Source organism: Paramormyrops kingsleyae, chromosome 23 (genome assembly GCF_048594095.1).
Source record: "Paramormyrops kingsleyae isolate MSU_618 chromosome 23, PKINGS_0.4, whole genome shotgun sequence".
In the NCBI taxonomy this organism is placed as follows: Eukaryota; Metazoa; Chordata; class Actinopteri; order Osteoglossiformes; family Mormyridae; genus Paramormyrops; species Paramormyrops kingsleyae.
Genome location: NC_132819.1, coordinates 17,647,548 through 17,670,029, shown reverse-complemented (window position 1 = coordinate 17,670,029; position 22,482 = coordinate 17,647,548). Strand labels below are relative to the sequence as shown.

Below are 22,482 nucleotides of genomic sequence, written 5' to 3'. Positions count from 1 at the left end.
TGCCCAATTGTCCATCAGAGTGACTGGTGTGTGAATGTGCCTCGTGATGGGTGGGCGCCCCACCCTGGGCTATTCCCAGCCTTGTGCCCAGAGCTTTCGGGATAGGATTTGGACCCCCAGGACCCTGCTTACGACAAGCAGGTATGGAAGGTGGATGGATGGATGGTCTGACAACTTTAAAGAGGTGTATAGTTACCGAACATGTACAACTTCTCTCTAATGATTAACCTTACGGGCAGGACTCGAGGACTGAAGAAACCAAACGTCAGAGACAATCCCAGCTCAGCTCTGTGAGAGAATCAGAAAACTTTATTGATCCCGCAGGAAAGTGGAGGAAAATGGAGAAAAACGAGAGGAGTATTCCCTGCCTCATGCCCTCGGCTTCCTGAGCCTGGCTCAGTGTGAACCTTTACTACATAGAGTCAGACACAGCACCCATCTTAGCTTCCTGCTAGGATGATAAAATCTGTGAAAAGCAGTTTATGACTGAACAGGAGTGGCATGTAGGGCTATTGCTTTTTAATGAGTGACATCCCTTTGAATTGTCAGGAATAACACAGAGAACATCTCATTTTGAGACTGAGCCTAGTCACAGACATCAGTTAAGGACCTTTAAACCCCATCTCACATATTGCCTTATAACGGTCCACATTGTCTCTGGGAAGATCAGAAACCTATTAAAGAAGAAAATCTGTCTCATGGTCGTGAAACCCTTTGATGGTTAGAGCATCAGAGGTAATACTTATCAAGAATGTGGGAAATCCAATAACGTTGTTTATTTGATTGCCAACTGCAGAAACAAATCATTTCTGTTCATAATCAAACAGTCTTTATTTGTATATAAACTGCACAGGTTACCATGGCTACAATTGCAGGGTGTTCAGCTGCTTATTCTCCCACATAGATCTATTCCGTCTGATAAAGGGATAAAGGGCTTGATTCAAGGATCTTGAAAAACGAACAAAGAAAAAAATAAGCACGTCAGCTTTGCGTCGTGGACGTCAACACGGGGACCAATCGCATCACTCCAGCTGAGAGACCTCGTGGAAGTACGCTCCCAGCATCTTGATTCCCTGGATGTAGTTAGACCTGGAAGGACAGCACAGGGTGAGAAGGAGCAACCATGATCTTCATACAGGAGGCCGGACAGGACCCTCAAACGGGAGGCCGGACAGGTTCGGCGCACGTTACCGGTTGATCTTCTCGTTCTGCGAGTGTGCACCATCGTCCGAGGAGCCCATGGGCAGCAGCATGACGTTGCGGCCGGTGGCCTCCTGGAAGGTCAGGGTGACCGGGATGCTGCCTCCCTCCCTCGTCAGGTCTGGCTCCACTCCAAAAACTGCAGGTGTGGACAGGGAGAGGTTCGCTAAACGGTGCGACGTAAACCAGACCGTTTCTAAGCGTTCAGTTCACCGTATGTCCAGCAGGTGGCACAGTTGCTCTATAATGGCTCTAGGCTACATGTGACCCTACCAGGACAAGCAGGCAGAAGATGGATGGATGGATGGATGTCAAAAGAACCTGGCTGCTTGCCTGCATCTACAATCTGCAGTCGTTTAAAGTAGCACTTCCTTGATTAGTGGATGGATGGATGGATGTCTGTAACGCATGACCCTGGCTGCACGTCTGCCTGCACCTTCGCTCTGCATGCCTTTAAAGCCGCACTCCCTTGATTAGTGGATGGATGGATGGATGGATGTCTGTAACGCATGACCCTGGCTGCACGTCTGCCTGCACCTTCGCTCTGCATGCCTTTAAAGCCGCACTCCCTTGATTAGTGGATGGATGGATGGATGGATGGATGGATGGATGGATGGATGTCTGTAACGCATGACCCTGGCTGCACGTCTGCCTGCACCTTCGCTCTGCATGCCTTTAAAGCCGCACTCCCTTGATTAGTGGATGGATGGATGGATGGATGGATGGATGGATGTCTGTAACGCATGACCCTGGCTGCACGTCTGCCTGCACCTTCGCTCTGCATGCCTTTAAAGCCGCACTCCCTTGCCTGTTTTCATGGCTCTCCTGCCCGCCATGTAGTGTGGATGGTTGAAGTCAGAAACCCAGGCCTTTGCCCCATGCCCCATGTACACCTTCAGCTTGTTGGGGCTGTCACGCTCAGCAAACTTCAGCTTCAGGTGATCCATCACCTGCAGAGTGAGAACGCACACAGACGGTCCTTACCAAGAAGCTCCAATGCTCCTTTATACGTATACTATCCAGCTCCTATGTAATCGAGCAGCCCTAAAGCTTTATGTGAAACAATAACCTCTACTTATTCATATTATAAGTAGAATTAATTACAATTTTTATGCATAAAACACCTATAATTCAATTTACTTTCATTTTTGATGAAAAGGTACGTTTCAGTTAAATTTCTGCTTCTTCCACTAGGGGGTGCTGCTGGCTAAAATCCCAAGCCTTAAAACAGGTAATAAAATACATAATCAATAACAGTGCAACTAATGGCCATAAATTAAAGTTCATCGAAAGCAGAAAACAGCTCATTACACTATTACTGGAATATATTATGGAGGCGTTTTAAAGCTTTGTGGCAAGAGAACAAGTTGGAGATAACATCCAATGACATGTAAGCAGTATTTAACTGGAGAGAATAAGCAGCTCGTTAGGAGAGAACAAGGCAAACAAGATGAGTGAGATATATAAAAAAGAATCAATGCAATCCTAGATGCTGTTGGTTTGACTAAAGCAGACTACTGGCACAACAGTTACTTTTTCCGGAGCAGAAGATTCCTCAGCTTCCCTAGAGACGTTAACCAGGCCGTACCTGACGCTCAACCGTCTTGGGATCCATGTCAGGTACCAGGCGGATGGAGAACTTTCCGGTGACCTTGCGCGGGATGACGGTCTTGGCCCCACTTTCGGAAAACGCCCCCTCGATGCCATGAAGGGAGAGGGAGGGGAATCTCCAGCGGTGCATCAGGATTTGTTCCTGCGGATACAGGGAATCCCAAGCCCTTACCAAGCTTCTTCTGTATCCTCTCCTCAGTCTCCGCAAGACCCCGCGTTTTGTTTCCGCCCTCAGTAAACACACCCAGACACGCAAACCAAAAAAAAATAAATCAGACGGTCCCAATTGTTAGCTTTTCCTCAACCCGACGCAGGCAGATGTGCGGACAGCACCTTGGTATCATGCAGCAGCTTGCAGCACCCCACATCCTGGCAGTACTCCTCCAAGTCGAAGTCTATCTTCTCATACAGCTTCCTCTCCTCCTCGGTCAGCTGGGCGACGCTGTCGTACATTCCCGGCACCAAGATTTTACCCTTATTATCCAGAAGGCAACCTGCAGGACGCGATGAAGACAAGGAGCACGACTCAAGGTTCCAAAAATCAGATAAACCGAACAAAACAAAGCATCAGAGAGCAGGAGGACATCCGCGAAGCCAGTTCCCAGCCACAAAAAAAGGAACCAGACCCCTTAGAAAGCGAGTTGAGAACACTCACCCATTAGTGCGATGAGGTCAGACATGGCCTCGTGGACGGAGCCCCCAAAAACCCCGGAATGGAGGTCCTTATCGCAGCACTCCACCTGCGCCGAGAAACGACAAGATCAGACGGTTCCTAAGGACGTGAAAGAACCTCCACACAAGCCTCCAGGAAGATGGGGGCACCGCGAGGCCTCCTACCTCTATGAAGAAGTAACAGATTCCCCTGAGCCCGTAAGTGATGCAGGGCTTCTTCTTGCCCAGCCAGTAGTTATCAGAGATGCACACGTAGTCCACATCCTTGAAGAAGGAATCCTTCCGGGAAAACACCAACTCGTCCAGGCCCTCTGAGCCCGACTCCTCCATTCCCTCGAAGCAGAATTTGATGTTGATTGGCAGCTCCTGTTGGCGAGGGGGGGGGGGGGGGGCAGTATAGAACAGGGACATTTAAAATGATGAAAACCAAAAAAAAAAATAAAAAATCAATGCTGACCTGGAATAGATTAACCATTTGGGCACAAGAGACTGTGTGGTTCTGCTGTGTTTAAGGGTACCGAGAAATGGACTTTTAAACATCACTGTTGCCGTTTTATCAGGTTGTAAACACAGGCCCTTGAAGCTGACCTGTGGACTGAGCGTGACTTAACCAACGCCTCGTCCACACAACCCTGTCTTAGACATCAAGCAGAGCTCAATGTAGGACACACACACACAGAGTGCATCTCTTCAGATCTTTGTGGGGACCGTCCATTCATTTCCATGGGCATAACCCTAAACCCATCTATGATTTTTTAGTTTTTAGGTTGCAATCACAGATTTTTGTAAAATTGAGTTTCCCCTTGTGCAGACCAAAAAAATCTCCCCACATGGTCAAAATCACTTGTTTTTATTACTGGGGGGCGGGGCATTTGGCCCCCACCAGGGTTATTACAGTTCTGAAATTTGCATTAGTTTTTGTTTTTATTTAGTTTTCTGTTTTATTTTTCAGTTTTAGTTTAGTTTCAGTTTCTTTTAAGAATGTACAAATAGTTTTAATTTTGTTTTTAATTCATGAACATTTCAAGTTTTGGTTCAGTTTTCATTTACTTTCAGTATTAATTTTACCTTTCAGTACCATGTTTTGATACCATACTGGAAGTGACTCACATGCCTTGCACATGAAACCACTAAGGACAAAGTGTGAAGTATTTTGGTGAGGAATCATTCCTAGAAATATTAAAGTAAAAAAACCATACAATTATAGTAAAAGGCGTTCAGAGAAATCCTGAAACAAAGTTTAATACACCGATTTCAAAACACTCACAATCAATAACTTTACTTAAAATTGAATGTGTGAAAGATTGTACCAATAATTTGCAATGCCACCAGCCCTGTTTTAACCTTGACAGTAGGTATTGGGATAACATTAAGGTAGGCCTACTAAAATTACAGTTAAATATAACATAAAAAATATTTTGTTCACTTCTAGTTTCAGTTTTAGTAGCTATAATAACCCCACAACATAATATATACACATTGCACATTATCAGTAATAACCATTATTACTGAATGATCATACTTCAGTACTAATAATACTTTTACTACTGAAAAAACAAAACAGGACAGGAACAGCTGCTGCCCAATGTCTCCGAGTTGTCCTTAAGCCTTATACAGCTCACTGCTCGTCAAGCTTGTTCATGTAGACTTGTAAAGTGTTACGCTGACAGGAAAGTTTACATTGCTGACTATTATTCAAACTCAGTGATTACTCAATTAATGGTCAGGCGGTAATGACTCATTCCCTTAACTGTGACTCCCAAATGAAAATAGACCAGAACTTGGGACATGTTATCAAATACCACAAGTAGCTACAAATTAAACTCCAGAAGGCCTTAAATCATTCTTTGGGTGAATACCCTGATACCTAAAGGTCAAATCTCCTGGCTTAGTGATTTAACGCCTGCAAGTCTGGGCCCGTTCCCGGAACTGAGCTGTGGATTGCCTTCCCAGACGTTAAACGAGACATTCGAAAACCACATAAAACAGTACCTGTTGGATCTTCTGATAGGCCTCGATGCAGTTAAACCAGGCTAGAACTGGGCCCTTATCATCGGTGGAACCTCGTCCATACAGCTTCCCTGGAAAGCACAATGTCAAGGAGGCAATGTGAGAAAGGGCAGCTAGGGAAGCCAGTCAGACACGTCGAAATCCAATGCTATTCCCATATTTCCTCACAAAGCCGGTGGGTTTTCCTGCCAAATTTTTCAACAATATTACCAAGACAACCAGGATTTTAATTCTTGCAGCAAAAACACGCCCTAGGTTCTGCACAAATGGTTTAAGTGCCTGAAATTCTCCAGGTACCCACAAAGGACTTCACAAGCATTACATAAGAGATCGATGGTCAATTCAGTTTTGTAAAGGAGTCTATCTACGTGAACCTGAACTCTGAACATAAGTGGATTCTTCATTCATTAATGAACCAGAAATACCTGATGCTGATTTTCAAAACAGTGGAAACCTGCAACACAAGTACCAACAGGATGAGAAAATCTGAAAATGAAAGTGTTCCCACCATCTTTCTCCACGAGAGTGAAGGGCTCCGTGTCCCAACCGTCGTCGATGTTGGCTGGCTGCACATCCAGGTGACCATAGATACACACGGTTTTCTTCTTTGGGTCAGAGCCCAGCTGGCCCAAAATGATGGGAGGTAAAGGGATTTCTTCTCCGCTGTGCAGCTGAGGTGGAGAGACGCCGAAATGAACTCCCTGACATTTCTGAAGTTACTAAAGGACTCACACCAGGTTCTGTCTGTGTGGAAACGGGAAGCCCTTCTCAAGCGGCCGGACACCTTTGCTCCCGTTGGTACACCACCGGTTACGTAAAAGGGTCACAAGATCACTCCTCAAAACCAGAAGAGGCAATAAATCTTAATGACCTGATAATATTCAGCTGTAACTCCTTGGGCAGACTCCATCAGGTGAACATGAGCTTATTTATTAGAGCAGGGATCTCCAACTCCGGTCCTGGAGAGATACCGTCCAGTAGGTTTTCTATCCTACCCGGCTTCTGATGAGCCACACCTGTTCTCAGGTAAATACCAGGAACAGGTACGGCTCATCAGAAGCCAAGTAGGATAGAAAACCTACTGGATAGTAGCTCTCCAGGACCGGAGTTGGAGACCCCTGTATTAGAGACTTAGACAACTTGATGATTTCTCATGTTGAACACAGTAAAAGTGGTTAAATGGTAAATGGACTGCATTTATATAGCGCTTTTCTACTCCTACGAGTACTCAAAGTGCTTTACAATACATGCCTCACATTCACCATCCACACTCACATTCACACACCAGTGGTGAAGGCTGCCATGCAAGGCGCCAACCAGCTCACCGGGAGTAATTTGGGGTTCAGTGTCTTGCTCAAGGACACTTGGATGGGGTCAGGAGGACCCGGGGCTCGAACCTGCAACCCTCTGGTTAAGGTACATGTTTATGTTTAGCTTATGTTTAGAAGTAATTCATTCCATTGTTCGCCCCATGACCTGTTTACAGGCGTCACTCAGTGCTTGGAGCCCGAATCGCTTGGAGCTCCAACCTCACCTTCTGCTTTCCGAGGTCGACCAGCTCGACTGAGCCTCCAAGCCTCTCGATGTCCTTAGCCGCAATCTTCATCATCTTCTTGATCTCGCCCCGCTTCTCTGGCCAGGCTGACACGCTCTGCACCGACACCCATTCTGCCAGTCTCTGGAAGGGGATCATAGAATGTTTTTCCCACAAGGTTTCAGAGAGCTGTCTTTTCTCCAGAAATTACCATTATTCCAAATGCATAATACAGAGTGAAAAAAAAAATGCTACATCTAGTCGACACCTGAATTTTGTTCAAAAGACCGATTTAAATATGCTACACCTTCCTCTTTCACAGCTGCTATTATCAGGAGATTAGAGAATGTGCAAATCGGCACTTTTTACAATAAAAAAGTTTCTATTCCCGTTTTAAGAGTGAACCAGCACTGAAAGAATGTGTCACTGTCGAATCACAAGACGTGACAAGGATGTGAACTCCTAAGCATAAATTTTAAGAAGCATTAAATCACCTCAAAGCAAATGAATTCGATTGGTGGCCACAGGATTTAACATCAATATCTTTAACATCATTTACGTTATCTAAAATGGTCAGTACAGATTTGTCTGACACAGAGCATGGCTTAAACATGACCAAGCGTCTGAATTTCCCACCTGAATGTACTCCTCCTGGTGTTCATCCACGTACTTAAACAGCGCTGGGAGACAGGACATCTTGACTCTAAGCCGGGACCCTAAATCCTGCAGATCAAAGAAGGTAAACCTTTGTACTGCTGAGAAAACGAAACCTTTAACACGGATTATAAAGGCTGACTCCACCCATCGTGCTGACACCGGCAAAACCGAAAGGAGAATGGGAACCAAATCAACTACCAGTAACTTTTACCAAAGGTCACAGCGTCCAGTTAGATAGTAACTGCTACCAAATATCACAGCCAGATTGTTTCCAAGTCTGATGTAACAAACCGCAACACTTAATCACCTTACCGTGCACACATGTAAATGGTGCAACAACGCGACGCTGCCAAGGAACCAGAAACCAGGTTTCATGTATAAACATATTTAAGACCTGCTAATATGCAGCGCATATGTCAATTCGAGCATGCAAATTCCCCTTTTCTTCCGTTTTCTTGCAAACACATAGCGATTCTTCACCTTGTGATAGGGCGATGATGCGTCGGTACATGACGCTCATAATATACGGTGGGATTAAATCGGGAGGAACCGAAATCGAATTAAAAGCGAATGCGAACAAAACTATTAATATAGTGACTAATACTTTACTGTACATATTGGTGGTACATAGCTTAGCGGAATTAGCCAGTTACCTAGAAGACTTTTGAAGGCACTTGTTACTGTTCAAAAAAACGATGCTCTGGAGCATCAGAAGGACTAAAGTCCTAGCTATACAGACATCAGCGACCAGCACAGCAAAGACGAGAGCCCCGATAACACTATAATAAGCACCGGTTAACCGGCTGTAGCAGCATCTAGCATAGCGTAACCACACGCTGAAACCGGTGACGCAATTAGGAAGTTCCGGTCGCTAAGGGGTGTTCCAATCTTCCACGGCGAGTGAACTTGCAAGTCAATTGTGCTACACAAGGGTAGAACCACAGTTAAGTGATACTGAAGCAATTTGGGTCATATTTGTATGTGCGAACTGTAAATTCTATGGTTAAATATTAAAAATTGTGGGATGTATTTAGGACACAGCTTGAGTCTTTGTTGAGATTAAAACAGTAAAACAATTTTAGTAGGCCTACCTTAATGTATATGAATTTAACTGCGTGTATTGATGACGTTATATTAATTTAATCATTACCACATTGTGATACATTTTAGCGTGTTGGTTGACAAAAGGTTATTAACGTGATGAGGCTGTTATCGCATATTTTCACAGCATTCTACTACCCACAAGAACAGTTTGATACTGTCACAGTGTACAAGAGCTGGAGGTGTGGCTCTAACACAGTGGTTCTCAACCTTTTTTGCACCGCGACCCAATTTTGATGTGAATCAATGCCAATCGCACAAATCTGATTGGATGTGCCAGTGAATTTTAAATTAAGCATCTGTGGTTTGGCTCCTTTATTGGTTGAGTATATTCACAAGTTTTACGGTAAGCATTTGTAGACCCAAGACCAGTTTATATAGGTTCATTCTAGGACTGGGGTTGAGAAATCTGATCGTTGATCAAGGAAGTAGCTTGGTGGTTCTAAAATGCTTATATTTCCAACTCCGCCTCCTAGTCTTGCCGCCACCCAAATTAGGGTCGCAACCCATGGGTTGAGAATCGCTGCTTTAACATACCCAGTGTCTGGATGGTGCATCAGTTGGCGCATTCCGATGGTTTTGTGCCTTTTATAAACCAGTAGCGATTGTAACTTTGCAGAATCACGTTTGAATCTGACTGTTATTTAAGCTGGCTGTTTTCTTTACTATACACAGATGACGTCAGTTCGGTTTTACGGCGTAAGCACGTAAGCAGCGACGCAGCGATGGATACAGCAGCGTGAGCACGTGAGAATGCTGGCTGGTATCAGGTGCACGCGCTCATTGCATGGCCACGTGGGCGCTATTTTACCCGCTTCAGCAAGCCGTCGTTGTGCGGTATACGACGTTTTACTGCTAGCTTTTAAACTACCGCGGTCTGTGTGTTCATGGCTTGGAGAAGAATGTCAAATTTAGTGTTGTTACTGTTGAGTTCGGTTTGCATTGAACTGACTAAAGCACAGCGATTAGAACGAATGCACGGATACCAAAGTAGTTTCACTGGTGAATTGCTGGATGAACCTGATGTGGCCTTTTATCCGTATTCTGATAACGATTATGACTACCCTGAAAGTAAAATCACAACACATCTACGAGATTTACATAATGCTTCTTCTACGGTCGAGTACTTTTCAGACCGTGACGGTGATCTGGAGTTGGGAAACGTAGCAGGACCTGCTCTTATTAAAGAAATTTATAAGTTTCCTTTGCCAAAGAAATCATCTGAAGGATTTGCAGTCTTCTGCTCTGACGAGAAAATGACTGTGAGGCTGCCTTCTGGGCCAAAGGAAAAAATCAAAGTTCAGGGTAAGGTGTGCTGTTCCCGGTTTTTTGGATAAAGAAACCGCCAAACTATATTCTCTGCCCCAGTAGGTAAATGCGTTTTTTCTTTTAAGGATCTGAAGGGCTTATACCTGTAGTAGCGCTCGCTGGGTCTTGTGGGTATTCTATGAAAGAGGGTCTGGATCATAATACCCTGAGCATCTCCTTTACGGGCTGTCATGTCACTCTTAAGGTAAACTGCCTGTGCCGTTTTAAGTGTCTCCTGAAATGTTCGTGCAGCTTCAACCTTCTCATTGGAAATCTCTTTTAGAAAAGACTGTACACTGTGAAGCTGGTTTATTCGACCTTTGATGGACAAAATGGTGACATTGATGCATCCTGTACTGATGGACTGCCTTCCTCCGAACCTCCTTTGGCACCGCTGAAGAGGCCGCAGGCAGATGAACCTTTGCAAAAGGATATGGCTAGATCGGGGCCGTTTGTTTCAGTGTGCCGTAGCACTAGTGCTCCTGTTACACAAGTACAGTTCACTACACCCCAGCGGCTGCCTTGGGGTGGAAAACCCAATTTCGATGTTAAAATACCTCCTGCTCCCATTGTGAATAACGTACCCAGTATCTTGAATAACGTACCCAGTAAAAATGTACCAAAAGTGGGTATGTAAATTTTAACGTTGCATTCCAATGCCTTCTAACGATCTATAAATGCTGTCTAAATTCTGGGTTTGTCTTGCAAGGCTGCAAGATCCCTCAGAGTCATCGTTTACGTTGTGGTCCCTCTGGGATTTCTGCATCTCTGTGCTTGGCTAAAGGCTGCTGCGTAGATCCTAAAACGTCCTCTTGTTTCTATCCAATGGATGGTAAGCATTCCAAAATGGAGACAAACTTGTGAAGCTGAAATGTCTCTTGAATTGAACGCACTGTTGCCTCTTCTGTTCTTCAGCATGCACGGCAGACAAGAACTTTGTGGTTGCTGTTGGCCGTGCTGAAAAGCCATATCCCATGGATCCCTCCAACTTGGTGGTAGCGGGAAAGGACCGATGCGCTCCAGTTATTCGGTCCCGTGACTTTGCGGTCTTCAAGTTCTCAGTGACTGAGTGTGGGACTCGTTCTTATGTAAGTAGATGAATTAAAATTGACTAGATTTGAAAAGAGTGGGTCAGAGCATCAGATTGGTTGGTCCCACCTCATCTACAATCTGATTGGTTCAGAGATTACCACTTTTTCTGCTCAGAACATTTTCAGTACAACTCCCACAAAAATATGTGCGATTCCCTCCTATAAACTACTTCACACACTGCCTGACCTTTGACCGGCTTCATGCCTTATTGCTGGAATGTCAACGTTCTCCTTTCTCCAGACGCTGGGGGATACAGTGGTGTACATGGCAGAAATACAGTCGAACATTAAAGTGTACAATCTCAAATTCGGCGCCATCACACGGGATCCTTATTTTAGGTCAGTGGTGATTACTTGAGAAGCCTGTGGGTTGTTCTGAAATGGCTACATAGACAGCTTCCAAATGTGATAGTGAGTCACATTTTTGGATGATGGTAATTTTAAATTTTTTTTATTTTTTCCTCCCCTCTTGGGTTTGTTCCTACAGGTTATTGGTAGAATGTCGCTATTCAAAGAGTGGTGCTTTGGGCATGCCTTTCTTCATTACCTCTGGATATGTGGTTAAAAGTCCGAGTTGGCCCTTGACTGTGACATCTAGTGGATTGTATAATGTACAATTGAAGATTGCAGCAGGTAGGTCTTTCTCCTCAGGTGGCATTTAGAGGTCCAGCACTCCGTGAGGCTAACATGGCTGTCTTTCAGATCGCACGTTCACAAAGTTCTACTCTCGAGATCATCTGCCCCTCAAACTTCTGCTTGGAAAGTCTGTGTTTTTGGAGTTGCACCTGAGTACCAGCGATGGCTCTGCAGTGATCTTGGTGCACTACTGTGTTGCCTATCCACGCTCTGCAACAAATGCTTTGGTCCTAATACATGAAGGGTATGTGTGTGCGTGTCCATTCCCTGTGTTAATCTATAACAGGGTTCTTCAACTCTGGACCTCGATTCCAAATCCAGGCCGTGTTTTCAGTTCTCCCAGGTAGTTGTTTAATAATTACTGATTCTGATTGGTCAGAGGCTTCACACCTGACTGACAGGTAAAGGAAGGCTGGAAAACCAACAGTGCTTGGACCTCGAGGACCGTGAGTTGAATAACCCTGATCTACACCTTCAATTCCCAAGGTGTCCCAATAAACTGGATGGCTCAGCCTCCATCCTTTATGGCAAAGGCCTGCCTCAGTCCAAACAGCGGCGTCGCTTTGAGATCAGAACTTTTCAGTTCTTAGATCTGAAATCCAAGAAGTTCCTAGATGAAGAGGTGAGAGGACCATACCTGAATTGTCTGCATGCACAGACCCTTAAACTGCACGACAGTGTATCAGTCTGGTTTGTCCCTCCCAGATGTACTTCATGTGCCACACTGAAGTGTGCTTACCCTCTGAGAGATCTTGTGACGAACGTTGCTTTGGTGAAGGTAAATGTATTCCTCCAATTTCATTTGCTTTCCAATGTCCAATAGCAAAGCTTAAGTTCATACTTTTTTTTTTTTTTTTTTTTTTCTCCCCCCCAGCATAAACCGTGGACCGGAGAGAGATTCCGAATTCACCTGTGTACTTTGTCATGTTTGGTTATTTTGAAGTGTTAATAAACTTTTTACCTCTGGTTAATTGGTGTATGATTGTTGATGGATTCTACGGATTAACAGGCCCATATGTGAACAACCAAACCATCATATCACTTAATTCTTTGCTGACTGTTTTGGGAGCTGAGATCTGGTACATAAGCCTCCATTTAGGATGTCTTTGCCAGAGACACCTTTAATGACCTTGATTACTGTTTGCCCTACATCTACACTAGTATTCCCTTTAAATACTTTGGGTTACATCGTCACATGCTTTCACTGTACTAGTTATCATTGGTAGGATACCAGTAGCTAAAGTACCAAACCAGATGGGGTTCTTTAGGGTGGGACTTGATGTGGTCGGTCACTAATGCAAATAGCCTGCCTTTGCAATGCAGTACAAACGCTAGAAACTACTGATTTAACTCAGCTTTAAAAAAAAAAATAGTAATGGATGTGTGGGCAAATGAAAAGGATTTAAGGTTTTAATTGGTCTGATTGGAAGAGAATGTTTGGTAAATAGGATGGATCTTTGTCATTGTTTTTAAAACAACGAAACGCCACTTAGCAATGAGGATTCTCAGCATAGAAAATGACAAATGCAGACAAATATGAAGACATGAATGTAACACAGTGAGATAGTATGTACTGGTGAAAAATAAGTGACTGGAAGTAATGAACTTCCAGTTCTTGGTGTGGGGGGTTTACATCTGTCGGAGGGAGGGGGAGGAGAGAATATGCAGTTTCTAAATGGGTTAGATTTGGTCCTAAATATTCTGTATATATCCATGTGAATCTGCAGGGTGGTTGCTCTGAGGCTAGGAATCTGTGCTGGCAATCAGAAGGTTGCCGGATTGAATCCCATATATAACAGTGGAGTGGAGTCCTTGAGCACGGCCTTTAACCTGCAATTGCTTAATCCTGAGTATGTCAATCTACATCCTGCCCAGCAAGGAGGTCCTCCAACTTCCAGGAGAAATATGCAGGTTGGTGGTAGAGTTGGCACTGGGAAAAAACACTTCCATCAATTAAAACTAGTGTAGTGCTGAGATATCACCTGCTGCACTTGAGTTTCCATCCCTGAAGTGGTTTGTCCTTTGCTGGGTGTGGCATTTTTGACATGTAAAGTAAAAATTGAATTTTAGATTTCGTAGGAGAAACTGAACGTGATGTTGCTATTATTTCTGGTCTCGGAATAAAAGCCCGCTCCACAGGTTACGGTAGGAACCAAAATGGCAAGGGGTGTAGAGTGCTACACGGAACAGGGGCGACAGCGCACCGGCTCGTCACGTGTGTCTGCGTGCTTACGGCGTGTTTAGCTGACAGCGCGGGGAAGCGGCGTGGTGCGTCGTGGTTTTACCCTGGAACCGGTTACTTTACTGTGAGGTTCGTGCTGTCTTAATTAACCGTAACTGATCGAAGTCTTTTATTTGTCCTTTTCTCCCGCCTGATCATTTGTAAGATACATTTTTAGGTTTGTGAAATCGTAGCTGTATAATGATGTTATTTGTGCATACACTGGGAAATTGATATTTGTGTGGTTAAATGTTTGGGTTTTCTAATCATATTCTAAGCATTCAATTTTCATTATGAGTAACCATATATCTAGAATCGATTGTAGAAAGACTTTGTAATTAGCTGACATGCATTTAACAACTAATCGTCGTGTTTTATTTTCCCAACTAATGACAAGTTGGTGAGGAGGTGCAGGCATATTTAGGTAACCTACTCGAAACTCGAAATCACCAATGGATGAGACGATTAGCAACGGTACTGCCAAGAATCCAGATGTCAGCAGTGACAGGGGTGCGGCAGCTATCAAAACACAGTAAGTTGAGGATTAAATCAAAATTTACAAACGAATTGGATGTTTATGTGTACGTATGTCCTGTGTCTGCCTTGTGCTCGTTCTTGTTTGCACTAAGTGACTTTCCTTGTAGATATCATACAACCAAAGAAAAATTCCATGAGTTTATTGACTCAGGATGGCAGAGGGAAAGCGCTGGTAAGGGAAATGAAGAAACTGTCCCCAAAGGAGAGAGCCCAGAGGACTCTCTGGACCAGACTTGTGAACCACCAGAGAAAAAAGTAAAAGTGGAGGGACCGGCAGAAGACTGCAAGGGAAAACAAGACAAAAAGAGAGCCAGGGGGCAGTTTAAATCCAGGCCGCACATGAAACCACACAGTTATGATGACATGCGGCTGTGTCCCTCCATAATTCAGGTATTTGAAAGTATATCTGCTACAAAAACATACTTTCGCCAGTTGTGTTCAAGCATTGCTAAAGCTGTTTTTGCTCATTCAGGAGCGAACCACCAGCTGCTTTTTTGGAGAGAGATGCAGATTCTTCCATGATGTAGCTGAGTACATGTCTCTGAAGCCCGCCGATGTCGGAGAGCACTGTCACCTCTTCAGCACCTTCGGAAAGTGCCCCTACGGTGTGACCTGCAGGTACTCCAAGGCCCATGTGGACGGCTCCTTCAAGAACCTGGTAAACGAGGAGCTGCTGACAAAGACCGAGGGGAGACCTACTGTGAAGAACAGTCTGGACAAAGGCCTTCAGAAGCGTCTACGAAAGAGGCAGGTGCCTTTCGGTGCCTCGGAGGTGTACCTGAGGACGATCGGCAAAGGTGCCGATCAAGGAGGATGTAAGAAGAACCAGGCTGACAACCAGGCAGAGACATGCTCCAATGGGGAGGCCCCTACAGCTGGGGGGGCGGCTCCGAACCGCACTATGGCAGGGGCTGCCCCAGCAGACACCGTAGGGTCTACGGCAACCGGAGTGATACGGGCGGGAGCCGAAGGTCTGGGTGCTGGTGGAGCGGACTGTGAGGAAACTACTTCCTGCAGGGAACTTGCAGATGTGAATTCCTCTGAGATGTCGCCAGATAGCTCAGGGCAGAATGCTCCCGTCAAGACTACTGGTCCTCTGACGGATGCTGATGTCATAAAACTGCGTCCCTGTGAGAAGAAGCAGGTAGGTCTCACCCAATCTTCGGTCTTTGATTGGCAACCTCAGGCCTATTCTTTTGGCTAGTCGCACTGCATAACAACTCCGTATCCTGTCGAACTTAAATCTGCCTTTTTTTTTCTAATGGAAGAAGTACAGTGGTATTCTTTTGTGGCACAATCAGTCATAATAGAACAATGTAACGTAATTTCTTCCTTCTCTGATGCAGAAATGTCATTGTGATTAATGATTAGATAAAGACTGGCAGTAAAAATATCAGCATCACTTGAGAGAAGCTGATATTGAGCATTTAGACAGCTGGGCAATCCTCTGAAGGATTGTTATCCAAGTGCTCGGTGCATTGAAACTTCGTTTTAATAATGGACTGCAAAGATTAGCAGCTCTGCAGCAGTAATGCAGTTTGCAGCATAGGCTCCCCAGGGACGCAAACCTGCACAGTGCTGGTAATCCAAAGATGTCAGATCTCCTAACTCAGGGGTGGACAATCTTATCCAGAAAGGGCCGGTGTGTATGCAAGTTTTTGAGATAACCTTTAGGTCAGCTGTTCAAACCCAGGTGTGAGGACTCTTCAGTCAATCAGTCCTCTTATTAGTAATATAATTAGGGAGCTGCAGTGAAAACCCGCATATGCTTCCTGGGTAAGAATGCCCACTGCTGTCCTAACTGCATGTTTTTGGACTGTGGGTGGAAACCCACGCAAACATGGGGAGAACATGTGAGCTCTGCACACACAGGGGGGGCCCTGGCGGGGGGGGGGCCCTGGCGGGGGGGGGGCCTCAGCACGCCCACTGAACCACTGTGCTGCTCCTAGCGTATCACAGTTACTTTGCATGACATTTAATTTTGTTGTGTTTTATTTATTTTCTCGGGGATTTGTTTGAGTAAGCCACTTCAATAAAAGATTTGCAAAAGTGAGTAATTTATTTACTCTGAACGCGATCCTCCAAAGTGAACCTCGTGGTCTGTCATTGTCTCAGCTTTGCCGTGTCCCTGCTGCAACAGGAAACTTCACAAAGCAAACTCTGCAGGACCTCCTGTGTGGCTCTGTTTGTTAAGGCGCTTCGCCTGAGGACAGACTGAGCCCGTCGGCTCAGATCACAGCTGGATCGCGGGCTTTGTTACTCTCCCGACTGATCGGGAACCTTGTGGTGATGGAGCTAATTAGCATTGTTGTACTGCAGGGGAGGGAATAGTCAGCAAGGGCATCTCTGCTTCTTGCTCAGCTTCTTGCTCAGCTTCTTGCTCAGCTTCTCGCTCAGCTTCTCGCTCAGCTTCTCGCTCAGCTTCTCGCTGCTTAATCGACTTGCCAGGGTGCCTGAGATCCATTGGCTGCCTGTGGAAGCAGTTCTTGGTGTTTCATCTCTGCTGCAGTGTAGGATTTGCAGAGAAGAGGAGATGTCTGGCCCTTCTTAGTAGGCAGAGAAGGCTGAATCAGAAGGGTAGCTTAAAAAAACCCCAGAAAAAATAGCAATTGGTCTGCCTGTGTATTTGTCATTTGATTGTCTTGGATTATTATTAGATTATATGAAATGTTCTAAAACTATAGTTTTGGTTAAAATTTATTTTAAACATTTCTTTTGACCTATGGAGGTGACGGTTAACTTTCTGTTTTTATTTTTTAAGGTGGATTTCAGAAATAAGCTGTATCTGGCCCCCTTAACCACAGTGAGTAAATGGAAGCTCCCGTTAGAGTGTGTTTCGGTGCCGTGTGAGGGAGTGCGCTCCCATGCCTGTTCTCTCCCTTCCTCCCTCAGTGCGGGAACCTCCCCTTCCGCCGCGTGTGCAAGCGCTTCGGAGCTGACGTCACGTGCGGTGAAATGGCCATGTGCACCAATCTGCTGCAGGGCCAGTCGTCGGAGTGGGCACTCCTCAAGCGGCACGAGAGCGAAGACATTTTTGGCGTGCAGGTCAGGGGAGTGCCCGGGGCATACCAGTTTGATATGCATACTGGTATTTTATTCGTATAAGGGTTCCTCCTCATTTGGCGTTTAAATGGTCTTCATGCTGGTGACTATGATGTCTGTCAAAGTGTCAGCTTAGCCATTTTATAACCTCTCCTAAAGTCACCCCCGTGTTTGCAGTGACCATCCAATACACCCAGTGCATTTTTTGACCACAAGGACACATTGTATGGCCAAATAAATACCTGACTGACTTTTTGAGCTATTTACTGGAATGGCTGAGGTGCCCCTGAGGAGAGGTTTGGGAACTGAAGCACTGTTCATCTAGCCATCCAGCAAGATGTCAGTAGCTTTTTGGAGAACAGAAGAAATTCCTGTTAGTTTTTGTTTTGCTGTTAATTTGCATATGTTATAACATTAAATAGCTTTTTATTCTGAGCAGATATATACTTACTGCCAAGGTGAAAATCTTTAATGTTTCCTTTGTCTGCATTAGCCACTTGCACAGTTCTGTATATTTTTCTCGTTTTGGTCTCAGCTTGAAGGCTGCTTTCCCGATACCATGACCAAGTGTGCAGAGCTGCTGAACAGCAACATTGAAGTGGACTTTGTTGACATAAACTCCGGCTGTCCCATTGACCTGGTCTACAAGAAGGTAGAGTCCCCTCTAAATGGATGAGGTCGCCTTTTTACAATTTGTGAACAAACCGACGTTGTCGAAGCTTATTTTTTTTAAAAGTGTAAGTGTATTGAATGGTTTTTGGCATATTGTTGATCTGTTTTAGGGTGGCGGTTGTGGACTGATGACTCGCACTAACAAGTTTGAGAAGATAGTCAGAGGGATGAACTCTGTAAGCCATATCGCCCCCTACTGCATGTGATGTGTAATGCAGTATTACATGCAAAACTAAATATTGAGAAATTATTTTTTTATTTTTTTTTTAGTGTGAAATACTAGAACAGAGTATCACTATCATGAAAGAACACTGTAGCTCCAGTGCATTTGGGAGCTGGATCTCTGGTTCTCCGTTATGGTGTTCTCATCCCCACATTCTCTCAACAGGTTCTTGATGTCCCTTTAACCGTTAAAATCCGGACCGGCGTTCAAGACAAAGTTAACATAGCACATAAATTGATCCCGGAGTTGAAAAACTGGGGCATCTCTATGATCACAGTAAGTATCAGCTGCTCCTGGAAGCCTTGATTTGACTTGGTTGTCTTGAAGAGCTTTTGGATTTCAAACACGTCAACAAACAGTCATGAAATAAAATGGTGTCTTTTCAAGCTACATGGGAGATCACGTGAGCAGCGTTACACCAAAATGGCCGACTGGGAGTACATCGACTTCTGCTCCAAGCTAGCCAGTCCCGTCCCTCTCTTTGGTGAGTCGGAGTGCGTCTCCTGATGTTCACCCACGTTTGAGTGCGACGCTGATGGTTCACTGGTGTCCCTACAGGTAACGGAGACATTCTATCTTACGAGGATGCGATGAAGGCCCGGGAAACGGGAGTGTCTGGAATTATGTTGGGAAGGTAAAATTAACTATTGAGTGACCTCCTACAATAGAAACAGTCGTCTTGGCATGCCAGGGCTCCCTGATGCAAAGGCAGTTTGTTTTATAATCTTCTCGCATGGCAGTGAAACTCCTGTGTCCGTTTTCAGGGGCGCCCTGATCAAACCGTGGATTTTCACCGAGATTAAGGAGCAGAGGCACTGGGACATATCCTCAAATGAGCGCCTGGACATCCTGAAGGACTTCACCCACTTTGGTTTAGAGCAGTGGGGTTCCGACACCCAGGGCCTGGAGAAGACCCGCACGTTCCTTTTGGAGTGGCTGTCCTTCTTGTGCAGGTGGGGGCCAGTGTGTGGGCACTCAACTCCTCCATGAAGTAATGAATTCAGGGCATTTATATGTAGTGGAACACGTGCAACTCTGAGGAAAAAATTTATGATACTTTATTTGCCATTTGTACAAGTACATAGGGATTCTATAGTTTTCACAAATTCCATCTTGCTCTCCTTTTAAGACACACGCAGGTGAGGTTAACCTTGGGGTCAGAGCTCAGGGTCAGCCTTTTATCTGGGTCTCCTGGAGCCCAATGGTCATGCAACAGCTTTACTGTCCAGAGGATTCGAACCGGCAACCACCTGAACACAAACACAGAGGCTTAACCCCTGAGCCACGCGTGCTCTCTTTTGTGGTGTGTCTTGCACCTCTGTCTTTCTCCTGTGCAGAAACGGCACCTTTAATGGCATCCAGATTAACAATTAAGGGCAGGCAAATTCCGATCAAAGTCTATGGGAATGGAAACGCTATATTACTCTTACTGGATTTTTAACCGAGTCACTTTGTGTGGGCGGAGTGGTGGCTCTGAGGCTAGTGATCTGTGCCAGCAATCAGAAGGTTGCTGGTTCAAATCCCATGAATGCCCAGAGTCATTCTACTCTGTTGAGCCCCTTGAGCAAGGCCCTTAACCTGCTATTTCTTGGTCTTGAGTATGGCGTTAATCTACATCCAGCCCTATAAGGAGGTCCTCCAACTTACAGGGAAAACTTGGGGGCTGGTGGCAGGATTGACACTCCAATCACTGGAAGAAAACCTCATACTGGTCCATTTGGACTAGTGTGGTGTTGAGGTATCGCCTGCCACACGGCTGCACTCGGGTTCTCATCCCTGAGGTGGTTTGTCGTGTGGTAGGTGCGGCAACGCGCTGTATCAGTGCACGCTCCTTGCCTCTTTGTGTCGAGTGTGTAATAAAAATGATTAACTAATTCTAAGCCTGCAATGAAAAGCCAATTCCTAATCCTGAAACGACTTATTCGCTCTTTAATTATATAACTTCACAAAGAGGAAGTCATCCTGAGTCAGGTCACACTGCATTATATCGGAACATCTAGCAGCACCTAATGTGGACCGTGGAACAAACGTCTGGACGCGACACTCCTCGTGTTTCACTCTGATTCACCGCCGATATGTCTCACCCTTCGGCGTCAGGTTTTACTCGGATGTCTCTGGATTCATGTCCATTTTTGTAATTGAACTTTTGACTTTTTTTTTTTTTTTGACGTGTCTTTTGGAAGGTACATCCCTGTGGGGCTGTTGGAGCGCATGCCGCAGAAGATCAATGAGCGTCCTCCGTATTACGTGGGCCGCGACTACCTGGAGACCCTGATGGCCAGCCAGCACGTGGGTGACTGGGTCAAGATCAGGTGAGGCTCTGCCGGCAAATGCTGAGAACTGGTGCTATTTATTCAACAAGTTTGAAGTTCACTACCCGTAACTCATCATTTATACACATGTGTTTTATACCCACGTCATCACTTCAATATTAGTTAAAATACTCATGGCCATAGGTGGAAATGAGTGGGAGAACATTTTGACCTGGATTTGAGAAAACACTTCTTTACACAACATGTAGAGTATGGAATAGTCTTCCTGTTAGTGTAGTGCAAGCTAAAACTTCAGGTTCCTTTAAATCAGAGCTAGATTAGATTTTAACAACTTTAAGCTATTAACTGAGTTCTCCCATACATGCTTGATGGGCCGAATGGCCTCCTCTTGTTCATAAATTACTTGTTCTTATTTACTTACAGTACTGTGCAAAAGTCCAAAGAAATGTTTAAAGCTAATTATCTGGATAGTAAGTGCACATTTGCTCAGAACAAAAATCACAGTTTAACACAGTATAACATGCAAATTAAGAGTAACACAATGAAAACTGGTAATAATTTCTTCTGTTCTCCAAAAAGTTACTGATATCTTGCTGGATGGCTAGATGTAGACCGCTTCAGTTCCCAAACCTCTCCTCAGGGGCACCTCAGCCATTCCATGAATCTGTTAAATTTCACCACTAGCTCACTTATTCAATTAATTTAATTATTTTTAAAAGGTCAATGAGATATTGATTAGCTGTGTGCTAATGGTCAAGTCAAAAAATACATGGGTGTATTGGATGGTTGCTACAAATACTGGGGGTTCTGAAATGGCTAAGCTGCCACACTTTGACAGGCATAATGTCATAGTTTTACACCAACATGAGGATCATTTATACATCATTTTCTTTGGCTGCCTAAGACTTGTCCATAGTACTATATAATAATGCATATTTCATCAAAAAGATACCTTTTTTCCCCCACTACAGCGAGATGATCCTTGGACCAGTACCGCGGAATTTTAGCTTTCTGCCCAAACACAAAGCCAACGCTTATAAATAATGGATGTGGCATTTTCTACGAAGGCAACAGTGACTGAGCGGGAAATGAGACCTTGCCAACAGATGGCGGTGTTGCACCATGTGGGATCCGTACAGCAAGACCAAATATTCTGTATATCTGTCTGTGACATAACAAAAGGAATAACACTTTTGTTTTGTACATCCCAGATTTTTTTGCCCTTGGTACACGTTGTTAGCCAGCTGTGAATGACCACATTTTTGCTGGTGTTCAGGTTTTAACCGCTCTCTGCTGTGTGCCTGTTGATTGTAAAGCATTATGAAACAGCTGTGTATGATTAAAAATTAAAATCATGATTCGTGGTTTTCTCGCAGCCTTTTTAATGAACAAAGATGCAAGTGTAGTCCTGTCTGCTATTTAAAAAAATCAATAAACTGTGCCTTTTAGTAAAGTGATTTGTCTCTGGTCACGTAGTTTGGGGGGGGGGGGGGGCTTTCTAATGTTATTTTAGTCTAAGGTTACTCTTTATGTGGATGCGCTTGCTGAATAAAACGTGATTCCATGAGTGTAAATACACAATGACATAGAAGCACAGCTTAATTAGTATAAGAGAAAGGTCTACTTATTGGAGGACTGAATCGCAAAGCACAAAAGACGGAATAGCCTACTTATCCTAAAGGGTTGTTTATATA

The 22,482-nt window shown here is 44.7% G+C and overlaps 3 protein-coding genes across 7 annotated transcripts; 2 read left to right on the top strand and 1 right to left on the bottom strand.

Annotated features, from left to right (window-relative positions):
• Nucleotides 1-289: 289 nt before the first annotated feature.
• Nucleotides 290-9,463, bottom strand: cndp2 (carnosine dipeptidase 2). Of its 3 annotated transcripts, none has more exons than XM_023827937.2 (12): nt 9,323-9,463; nt 7,664-7,750; nt 7,028-7,171; nt 6,002-6,164; nt 5,476-5,564; nt 3,649-3,849; nt 3,467-3,551; nt 3,145-3,305; nt 2,789-2,953; nt 2,009-2,150; nt 1,192-1,339; nt 290-1,089 (listed from the first exon to the last, which is right to left on the bottom strand). In XM_023827937.2, exons 2-12 carry the CDS (start codon nt 7,721-7,723, stop codon nt 1,023-1,025), a joined length of 1,425 nt encoding a protein of 474 aa, XP_023683705.1. In that variant the 5' UTR covers nt 7,724-7,750; nt 9,323-9,463; the 3' UTR covers nt 290-1,022. The 3 variants fall into 3 exon arrangements, with proteins under 3 accessions (XP_023683705.1, XP_023683704.1, XP_023683706.1); XM_023827936.2 differs by lacking the exon at nt 9,323-9,463 and adding an exon at nt 8,338-8,552; XM_023827938.2 differs by lacking the exon at nt 9,323-9,463 and adding an exon at nt 8,165-8,183.
• Nucleotides 9,464-9,475: 12 nt separating this feature from the next.
• Nucleotides 9,476-12,791, top strand: LOC111852259 (zona pellucida sperm-binding protein 4-like). 2 transcript variants are annotated; one of them, XM_023827933.2, is made up of 11 exons: nt 9,476-10,090; nt 10,180-10,298; nt 10,377-10,722; nt 10,803-10,925; nt 11,009-11,181; nt 11,426-11,523; nt 11,672-11,817; nt 11,887-12,064; nt 12,307-12,442; nt 12,526-12,598; nt 12,695-12,791. In XM_023827933.2, the coding sequence occupies exons 1-11, from the start codon at nt 9,673-9,675 to the stop codon at nt 12,697-12,699; spliced, it is 1,815 nt and encodes a 604-aa protein (XP_023683701.2). In that variant the 5' UTR covers nt 9,476-9,672; the 3' UTR covers nt 12,700-12,791. The 2 variants fall into 2 exon arrangements, with proteins under 2 accessions (XP_023683701.2, XP_023683703.1); XM_023827935.2 differs by lacking the exon at nt 10,377-10,722 and having other exon boundaries at nt 9,478-10,090.
• Nucleotides 12,792-14,011: 1,220 nt separating this feature from the next.
• Nucleotides 14,012-22,245, top strand: dus3l (dihydrouridine synthase 3-like (S. cerevisiae)). 2 transcript variants are annotated; one of them, XM_023827901.2, is made up of 14 exons: nt 14,012-14,131; nt 14,439-14,573; nt 14,686-14,968; nt 15,051-15,722; nt 17,340-17,381; nt 17,471-17,623; nt 18,156-18,272; nt 18,403-18,468; nt 18,681-18,791; nt 18,903-18,999; nt 19,074-19,149; nt 19,280-19,468; nt 20,699-20,827; nt 21,760-22,245. In XM_023827901.2, the coding sequence occupies exons 2-14, from the start codon at nt 14,494-14,496 to the stop codon at nt 21,830-21,832; spliced, it is 2,088 nt and encodes a 695-aa protein (XP_023683669.2). In that variant the 5' UTR covers nt 14,012-14,131; nt 14,439-14,493; the 3' UTR covers nt 21,833-22,245. The 2 variants fall into 2 exon arrangements, with proteins under 2 accessions (XP_023683669.2, XP_023683670.2); XM_023827902.2 differs by having other exon boundaries at nt 14,131-14,219.
• Nucleotides 22,246-22,482: the final 237 nt, after the last annotated feature.